Source organism: Pyxicephalus adspersus, chromosome 1 (assembly GCF_032062135.1).
Source record: "Pyxicephalus adspersus chromosome 1, UCB_Pads_2.0, whole genome shotgun sequence".
NCBI classification, from domain to species: domain Eukaryota; kingdom Metazoa; phylum Chordata; class Amphibia; order Anura; family Pyxicephalidae; genus Pyxicephalus; species Pyxicephalus adspersus.
Genome location: NC_092858.1, coordinates 148009400 through 148020059, shown reverse-complemented (window position 1 = coordinate 148020059; position 10660 = coordinate 148009400). Strand labels below are relative to the sequence as shown.

Here is a 10660-nt window from a genome sequence, read left to right as displayed (position 1 = left end):
GGATTGGTAACAGGCGGTAAGTGCTAGGCGCCTAGGATTGGTAACAGGCGGTAAGTGCTGGGCACCTAGGATTGGTAACAGGCGGTAAGTGCTGGAGATCTAGGATTGATAACAGGCGGTAAGTGCTAGGCGCCTAGGATTGATAACAGGCGGTAAGTGCTGGGCTTTTTCAGAGCTAGAAGTTTTTTAAGCAGCAGTGGTTCCTGGCATGAAGAATGGACAAATGTAACCTTACTGCCGATGTGAATTCAGCCTAACTTTAGATGTGCTCCTGTGTCTATATTTAGTTAAAGTGAACTTTTGTGAAAACATTTTTTTTTCTCACTTCGTATGAATGTATGATTCGTATACAAAATTAGCCCAGCAGGCCCATGCTGGCTCAGCTTCCACCTTTTCCCTAATGTTCACTTGTACGTCCAGTGCTGCCTTGCACTGCGCATGCATTAGATTGAACACTTCTTTTACATTATAAGAAATCCTCTGAAGGTGCATGCACACAAGGAGCAGTGCAGAGCCTTTTGGAATATGTGACACAAATATCCCAGGAGGCTGCGGATTTCCCCTTCGGTCTTTACTGAAATGGAAGTGAAGACTGAAGGGAAGAGGTCCTCTCCACAAAAGTGTAAAAACAAAAAACGCACATTTTTCCATTACATAACAGAGAAAGTCGCTCTTTAATATAATGCTAAAAATGTGGCGATGCTTTAATAGCATCATGCATGTGATATCAGATGGGGACAAGACAGCCAGTGGCCCCCCTCTCATCACTGCCCATATTCTACATAAATACACTGTCTGTGACGTTTATCCGCAGTGTGTAATAATGTCATTGGGAGCGCAGTGTGATAGCTATGTGAGTGTAAAAGCGTCTTATCATATTCTGCAGCCTAACAACTCGCTGTGTTCAAACCTTCAGATCTCCTAAACCATTCGTTGTATTAACTTGAAATTTTTAAGGTACAAGTGGAGGCATAGGAAACTGAAACTGTAGGTGCAAGTGGGGACACATGACTGTAACCTTCCTGTACCTCAACCTCAATAACATTCAGTGGGCAGAGTTCATTTTCTAATGATGCCATAGTGATGAAGTTTTAGGGGTTGTTAGTCACAGATGTTCCCACTTGTACCTATATTTTTGGTTTCTTACACCTCCCCATTCCCAAATTGAAGTTCAGAATGTTAGATAAGTAGACAGGAATGTGTAACAGGGCAGGGAAACCTAATTTGATGGGCAGAGTGTTTTATGTTCTAATGATGCTGTAGTAATGAGATTGTAAGGGGTGAATGCGCCCGACACTTGCACCTACATTTCAGTTTTGTACCCCCACCTCAGAGAAATTGGTGTACAAAGAAGAGAAGCAGACAGTAGTTTCATAGTTATAGATTTGTGACAGGTAGGTATATATTTAGGGGCCCACCCCAATGCTCCTTGCTATGTTAGTGGCCCCAGGGTCCCCAATTTGCATTTTCAATTTAGGACCCCTAGTTGCACTTTCCTCTGAAACAGCAAAACCAAAGTTCAATTTTCATAACTGTTTACATTTGTGACCCCCATATCTTGAAATTCTGATGCAATTGTAGTAACTAGTATCTATGAGGGACCCCTGTGCACCCTGAAAATTACAGGTCATTGTGACATACAGTTTAGGAGATATGGAGGTTTGTACACAGAGAGCAGTGAGGATGCAGAATGACATGCAGACTTCACACACAGCTCTAGCAGTGGATAAATTTCACCGGCAGATTTTTTTTTTTCCTTTTTTTTTTTTTTTTTAAATAGAAATCCGAGCTCGTGCTATGAGATGGGGGCAGGGCTGCCTGTGTCTTCTTCACATGAAGGCTGAACTGTGTGTGCTCACCTCTCATCCCAGCAGCAATCCTCTGAATGGATGACACAGAGCACCCTCACTGAGATCTGTGCGGAGGATGAGAGCTGCCGAGGAGAGGTGGGCGGGGTAGGCACAGAAGCCGGGTGGAGCAACCAGCTAAAACCCTCTGGGGAGAACTATGCTATCATTCTATGCCTAGTTGCTGTTCAACATAGGATTGGTAATAGGATCCAAATTGAAAGTCCCTGTGAACCAGATATAATACTTTCTGCTACACAATTAAAATGAAGCATTGTGGTAATCCACTACAAAGCATTTCTCTAGTATGGCGGCAGTGTTATGATGCCAGATCTAAAAAAGCATACATTAAGAACAAACGTAAAACCAAAAAACACATCACTGAGGGAATCACAATCATTTCTGAAATCTTCTTACCTGATTGGAAGGCAGAATAAAGTCCCCGGCACAGAAATAGACATTTTCTGCGGGCAGGTCAAGCTGAATATTAGACTAAAACAGAAAGAAAAATCAGTCATTTAAAAGGCAAGTACAATATCAGACACATTGTACACATTTATTGCTTAGGAATGATCTAATTTTAATGTATTTGTATAAAATCTGTATTTTATTGTTCTATTTGGCAGCTCAAACAGATCGTCTTGTTGCTTTGCTCTCTCCAGCTGTGCTATAGCAGGGACTGCAAGAGGCTGACATCAGGTCAAATTCAGGGGGTTACACCACTAACAAAAAAAAATACATTTAATGTTGTATTATTGATACATTTGCAATATTTTTGTTTATTGTATAGCTACCCAGAGTTCTGCTTTAAGAACAGCTGTGAAGATATAATAGAATATTATTTTTTCACTTCTTTCGATGTAAGGTTTTCGGGGCAGAGTCCTCTCCTCCTCCTGTGCCACTGTCTGTATCTGTCATTTGCAACCCCTATTTAATGTACAGCACTGCCTAATATGTTGGTGCCAAATAAATCTTGTTCATTATTATTAATAATAATAATAATAATAATAATAATATGGACATATGGATAATGGAGACAGTAATAACATCACATAGCACTAGCTGCATTAAACAGAGGTCTGACATAAAAAGATTGGGAATATGTTTACTTAGGTGTATCGCAACAGTAGGGATTACAGATCTTTCGTGCACCTGAAATGTAGGTCATGGAAGAAGCTATTCTGTAGCCTCCATAACACACAGGGAAGTCCAGCTGTGATTTAGCATTTTTATCTGTCCAGCTGAATGTTTCTGGGTAGCTCCACTAAAGCACAATGCACATCATTATTCACAACAATGAATATCTAGTTAGCAGAAACTGGCACTTTCCCAAATACTGGTCATCATTTTACAAATGCTGCATCTTTGTCATTCCAAATGAAGAATAATTGTATGAGATCCAGGGGCTATATACAGCACAAAGAAGTCAACTTTGTTCTTCTGTAGCCACTTATGAGTGAAGCCCAAAAAACCGTCCCTGACTATGAAGCTAGGGCTACAGATTTCAGTACAGAGACAAAATGTTGACTGTCTTTCTGTGCCTGTGAACCCCGTTACCCTGAAGACACCTGTGCCCAGTGGGCCCACATTACCCACCTGTGTTAGCTGTTCCCAGTGCGCCCCATTACGCACCTGCGCCTTACTTTCCCAGAGAACCCCATTTTTTTAATGCTTATCTCAGGGTCACAGGGGGAAAGTGAAAAGTGATTTGCAGAACTGACAATAAGATAAAAAGACAAGGCTACAGGATCTGGATTCTGTGACTGACTGCAGGTAAACACGCTCTGAAAATTATCAGCAAAGTGCTAAAGCTGTGTGGAAAATGTGAGAAAGTTTCCATTCCACCCAGACTGCCAGGTGGACACATGAGGTCAACAAACTGGTTTTTAGACAAAAGCGACAGAATAGGAAGGTCAGTGTGTGGATAAAACCCGACTGCTTCCTACAAGACCACCAGAACCCCCCAATCACCTCCAACCCCCAATCACCCACGCAAAACTAATAGACAATAAAATATCCAAAAATACTGTTTACTCGGGAATTCAGCGCTGATTGTGCACAAAGTGAGATACACAGAGGACAACGCGTCGGACACAGCGACATTCCGTCCAATGTTTTACAGCTGCCACCAGCACAGGAAATAGGGGAAATGTTTACTAGTGATAATTATTAGGAAGGAAGATTTCTTCTACTTCCTGTTGTGTCTCTGGGAAAGGGCATTAGGTCGGGTTCACAATACAGGCAATGTACATGTTTGTGTGCTGCACTGCATTACAGAATCCCACATTGTGGTGTGAAATATATATACAAACACATTCAGGCCGCTCATTATTAGACGGGCGATGTTCTTCCTGCAATAATGTGTCTTAGCTGTCTAATTGCTCCGGGTTTCTGTTAGAAAGCTATGCAGTGTCGTCTTAGGGTGCTAGGGAAACTCGGCATTCTTGGCTTCCATGAACATCGCCCCAACATGGCCATCAAGATGGCCAAGGATTGTCCATAAGAGAAAGAAGAGCAGGAAGATGGCACCCGGCGCTGGAATGCTGACAGTGAGTTGGCCGGGTTTCGTTCTGCTTTAATGCTACGTACATTAACATGTGAGATAACACAAGTGAACCCAGGCTTAGGCTATGTACACACGTGCAATAATTGTGGTTGGAAAGGATCTTTCACAATTTTTTCCAATGACTACACGATGCATGAACGAGCACTGTATATACAGCACTGCTCTGCTATATGGAGACGGGAGAACGATGGCACCCTGCTGCGCTCTCTGTCCTTCACCTCCATTATGATCGCTCATCGCCTATCGTTCGTGGATCTGTCAGGACGGTCAGGACAATGGACGACGAGCACTGTACACATGCAAGATTCTGGTGCAATATCATACACCAAATACAAACTTTTACTTTATATAGAATGGTGGACAACCATTTTATTTAAAGTAAACATTTTGTTTCTTAGTGTTTTTTTAGTGCAACACCCTTTTTTAAAAGAAAAAAAAATTGCCTAGGTGATAAAGAATGAATGGGAGCGCAGAACCTCCTGGGATACCTACGTCATACATCCAGGGATCCAGGGCTGCTCCATCTGTGCATGCCCAAGCATCTTCATCAAACCCTTTCATCAATAGGGAAAAAGATTGCCAGCCTCACGTATGCGCAGTGCAAGATGAGTGACGTAGGAAGAATGGAGAAGGAGAGAGGAGAAGATAGCTGATGGATACTGGGACAACGCGGGACCAGATGGAAGAAACCTCCCAATGGACAGACTGATCTGCAGGATGGAAAGGAAGTGTAATCACAATTGATTGATGAAGTGATCACAATGTCAGGAGAATGAATGATCGCTGTACACATAGGAGGGAATAAGAGGGATGAGGAGTGAGTGGCACCCCACTGTGCGCTCTCCTCCATAGCAGCAATCTATTTGATGCGGGACTGATATACACATCAGATTTTCTCCAGAGATGGATGGCTGAGCTCTTATCGGACGGGTTTGTACTTTACAGTGGTGCTTGCAGGAAAAAAAGGTTTGCTTGATATATCCGAAACACCGATCAGCACTGGGAAGAGGGGACAGTACTGACCTTCTAGGAACCCCAAAACTCAGCAGGAGGTAACCCCAAGTCCAGTACCCCATGGAGCACTCTGTAATGAGGTGCTCAGAGCTGTAGGCACAGAGTATATATGAGCAGCCTCCTAATATCTGGAGTACAATGCTATGACTGCAATGATTCTATCTGCTGCCCATATGATGGGGGGGAGGCTGCAATACAACCACCGCAAGACTACACAAAGAGGCTGCAAAGTTTGCAGCCAGGACACAGCACCGCCCCATTCCTCACTCACCCGGCCATCGTCACACACGACGCTTCGTGCATGCCCCGGGGCTACGAGCAGAGCGCACACCGCACACAGCCGCCACATCCCAGCCAATCTCAGCACCACATCCTGGAGACACGGCCTGCTGGTAGCGTCACCAATACGGCTTCCAAGCCTGGACACGTCTGCACCAATCAGCAGAGAAACAGGCATCTAACTCTGATTCTATTGGTTGTTCCTCGTTCCACCCACCAATCACACACGTCACATCTTGAAGTGCAATGTTTTCATAAAAGACGCTCTTTCCTAGAAGGCGGGGAAGTGGGCGGAGCTCAGGAAACACATGGCTGCTACAACCAGTCTACTCTTTACTGTTCTATCAAATAGAGCTGCTTTCTAAAGTTGTGCTACCCTAGGGGCGTGTGGAAGTGGGCGTGTGTAATTCAAAGAGGCGTGTACAAGTAGGCGTGTGAGATGACGTCACCAGCACCGCCGCATGATAGCTGTTTGTTTGTAAAGGATGCTTGTACTATTTTGTAGCCCAGCAGCTCTCCATGTTCAAACCTTCATATCTCCTAAATTGTTGGTCATGTCAACAGGAAAATTGCAGAATTTGAAGGTTACCCTGATACATATTGGCAACCAAAATTGCAGCCCCCTAGGGTTGAGGAGTTTTAAGATATTGGGGGATAAGTTTAGAAACCTGTGAAACTACAATGCCAGGTGTCCTGTAGAAGTCCGAAATTGAACGTGCACGTTGGGGATCCTCAAGGTCACTTACATGGCAAGATGTTTGGAAATGGGGCCCCTGAATTTCTACCTGCCATGTTACAAATCTTTAACTGCCATACTATGCTACTTTGCTTTCATTCTTTCAATCCCAAATTCCCTGAAAAGGGGAGGAGTAGGAACCCACAATTGTAAGTGAGGAACACTTATGGCTAAAATTACAACAAAACTTTACCTATTAATAAACACTCTCCTTTTCCAAACCCTAATTTCCCTTGACTGGAGAGGTGTAGAAAACCAAAGATGTAGATGCAAATTGGGGACACTTGTGGCTAACTCCTCTTAAAATGATCACTATAGCGTCATTACAAGAGAAAATAAATCTCTTCTTATCATAACACTCTACCCTGTCACATGACATTCTGCTTTCCTTCCCTGAACCCCATTTTGTGCCAGCAATCCTGCAGCTCCCTTTGTTGCCTGCTGGTGGCACTATGGTTTCGCACACCTTGCACATGCTTCCACAGGCAACCAGCAGGTGGCTTGCTGCAGAGTCACTTCCTAGTTTGGCAACATGTGGCTCATAATTAGTAGGCTTTATATTCTGGCTTCACATGTCACTCTACCCTAACATTGGACCAGATTTAGATTAGCTGCATTAGTTAAATGAGATTTAGATTAGTGACGCTTTATAATAATGTCTCTGGAAACCTTTCCTGATCATTTCCCACAACACTAGAACAAACAAGCGCCGAACTCACAGCACTGGTTAGTTCTTTGGAGAGGGGGGAAGGATGAATGGGAGGTCCTCCATAGGTATATACAGTAGCTGTCCCTGCTTGGTTGTTCATAGATCCATTGGGACATATTGATAAACAATGTCAGGGGACAGATGTACAGACGCTAGCTAGTACTTGTCTCTGTCGTTGATTGTTTAACGTGGGCGGATAGCCTATGTGATGCCTAATTTATACCTTTAGGCTGTACCTCTTACTATTTAAAGCGCATCATCCTTTGTCACCATCAATGACTGATGCCATTTGGCAAAAATCAGTCTCTTTATACTAGCTTCATTTTACACTTCTTTTTGTTCCCATGATTGGAATCTCTGATTGTGGTAGGTAGCCCTCTATATTCAATTTTTAGGACAATGTTCTCCACTGTACACTGGTGAATAGATACCTGCTGATTACACTGCAATGGATGGAAAAGAGGAAACAAAAAGTGAAACAATTATGTATGCTGCCCTTGTTCAGGACACTTTCATCATGGAGTTTCCTTTGGGTACTCCAGTTTTCTCCCACATTCCAAAAACATGCAGCTAGGCTAATTGGCTTCCCCCCAAAAAATTAACCTTATACTGTGGTAATGACATATGACCATGATAGGGATATTAGATTGTGAACTCCTTTAAGGGACAGCTAGTGACATGACTATGGGCTTTGTACAGCACTGCATAAAATGATGGAGCTATATAAATACTGTGTAATAATAATGATGCGGAATAAATAAAATCAAGATCTGTCTTGCTGCATAGCTGAAAAATCTCCACTGTGGATGAAGAATGATTGACTTGGCTTCAAGATGTCTGTACACAGCAATGATTCATTATAAAAGTAATGCAATGCAACCCAGAGATTACTTCAGTTATGATTTCATTTACAGGAAGCAATAGGAAATCTCTCTATTCATTACACAGACTGCAATAAATCACATTTTTTGTCATTTCTTGTTCTGTTGTCTGGGAAAGGAAGTACGGCGAAACTTGTTCAAAGAGTTTCAGAGGTATTTGCTCTTCCCAAGTCTTATTAAAAAAAAAGTTTGGGCTGCAGTTGGATTCTAAGATAAGGAGGGTTGGGCAGTGTGGGTAAATATACTTTAGTCTAATTGTAAACTTGCCCTTTAAACCACAGAACTGCATGCTGACAGTAGTGAGGTCCATACACTTGCTGCATTCTATCACACGAGAGATTAGCACCAGGAGAGTCTTGTAGTTATCACGTTTTTCATTAATATGGATGGTGTAACGCTCTTTATCCGCTAACATAAGTTATTAAAGAAGCAAGTTTCATACTTACTATACAATTCTGAAATAATTCCACAAACCCACATATTTAGTACCTTGTTCTTTTTATAAAGCAGTGAAAACAATATATTCCATGGTTGAGAAGCAATCACTGCCAGTACAAATGCATGGATACGGAAGATTCTCCACCAGAGAATTTTAGCCTCTATAGAAATAGTGAAAAATAGAAGAAAAATGAAGAAAAATAGAACCATTATATATATATATATATATATTTATATATATACATATACTTATTATAATATTTCCTGAAACACTCTAAAACAAAAAACATCTACAACATCAACAACTATCACATCTAAGGACACGTAAACAGTGATTTATAACATTATTATTTTGGGGTTTAGATATACTTTACCTCAACTCCCCCACTACCTGGTACCTAATTTCCTATGTCAGAGACCAGCTTCAATAATTACTTCGCCCTGTCCACAAAACTTCTATCTACCTATGTAGCCATATGGAGAATGGAGAGCATTTAACAAAAGCTGAATCACTGATAAACTGCACTCCTGAGATGATTTTGGTACACAGTGTAAAATATACTATGTTTGGTGGGATCAATCATATATAGAGAAAGACACCAAAGGAGAGATTTAAAAAGATGAGCAAAAGTAGGAAAAAAACTTCTATAGCTGTAGAATAATATTTTCATATTCAGCCACAAGAGGGCAGCATGTAGCAGCAATTATTTAAGTTGTTAAAATGGGCAAAGGCTGGTTCATTCTTTTAGAACTTTGAACTATCAAACGACCTATTTAGGTGTATGTAGAACTTTGGCACATATGTTGTACAATACCATGTGTGTAGTAGGGCAACTCATTTATTTTTAACCTAAATGTTTAAACAAATAAAGACAAAAGAGCCTTTTTTTTTTTAAACTTTAAAAACCATTGTGCTTAGTGGTGTGCCCACATGAATAAACCTCCTTAATATATACACACATTCGTGTGAAAGAGTCCTGAATGTTTTTAACACATTTTTAAAATCATGCATTTTTAGGAAAGAGACCTAGGTATCTCCAATATTTGTGTATTTTTTCCCTCTATCTCTATAGTTGGCATTCTTATTTCATAATGCAGAACAATGGTGCTTTTAGAATGTTTGAAAATGGATATAAAAGTTAATAAAAACAGCACCATTGGCTGTATGAACACTGTATGAACATGCATCGTGCATCTAGTGTGATTGCAGCCTAATTTGACACACTTGATATTGTGGCTAATAAATAACTTACCAGTAACAAGATTGATAAAAACGAAAGGGGGAAATGCTCGGCTACTTCCTGGGGTATAGTGGGATGGGCACGCCATGCCCTTACTTTTTTCGGGAATGACCCGTTTACATAACAAGGATTTGCATGCACGCTTACCATGCATAGCTTTCACTATTACCGTGCCCCCTCTTCTCTTTTTACGACTACACCCCTGGCTACTTCCATGTATCCCTACCTCACATTCCATCCACATGGGGAGTATTTCTCTTCCCTGTATAGTGATCCTCTCTCTGGCAAGTTGTCACCTGCTGGATTACCTGAGTGATATAGACCGAACACTGACATATTGCTTATTTTTGTTACATAAGCTTCTAGCACTCAGAAAAGATAATCATACTGAAATGAAGACATATAAAAAACCTCCTAGCAGAAAGATTCTAAAGCACATGATAAATTCTTAAAGATGTAAAAAATTGCAATGTGTTAAGAATAAAAATAGTACAGAAGAAATGTTAAAGGTCTTGTTATTTATCATTATTATTTATCCCAATCATGACCAATATCTAAGTCTGTCTGAACCTTCTCCCTGTTAGTTATATCCCTCTCACAGCTGTAAACCATGAGAACTATGAAAAGGGAGCCATGGCCCTGAATGAAGGTCAGCTCTGTCCTCCAAATATGTAAGAAAGGAAGATGGCAGTGCCAGCTGCAGAGTTTTTTGTTGTTGGCAGAAACATTGCTGGGCATTTCATGCAACTTCAGCGAATAAGTGGAAAAAACTTTTTTTTTTTTTTACAGATTAAAGTTTGCTTTAAATGTTGCATCAGAACTAGAGATAAACTATGCACTTGCTGACTTAACCAGAGGTAAAACAAACATGATCATTCCCTCCAAAGCAAACATCCCTATGTGAGTTTTCTTTTTCAGTCCCGTACTACAAACACGACAGCTGGAATTT

At 41.2% G+C, this 10660-nt stretch overlaps 1 protein-coding gene across 2 annotated transcripts in view; it reads right to left on the bottom strand.

Moving 5' to 3' along the window:
* Positions 1 to 5824, bottom strand: part of TP53I13 (tumor protein p53 inducible protein 13) — a 16468-nt gene extending 10644 nt beyond the window's left edge. For both annotated transcript variants that reach the window (XM_072430670.1, XM_072430678.1), the window contains exons 1-2: positions 5699 to 5824; positions 2265 to 2339 (exon numbers count right to left, since the gene is read on the bottom strand). In XM_072430670.1, coding sequence (XP_072286771.1) covers positions 2265 to 2339; positions 5699 to 5776 — 153 coding nt within the window. In that variant the 5' untranslated portion in view covers positions 5777 to 5824. The remainder of the gene's footprint in view (positions 1 to 2264; positions 2340 to 5698) is intronic.
* Between the last annotated feature and the right edge of the window lie 4836 nt (positions 5825 to 10660).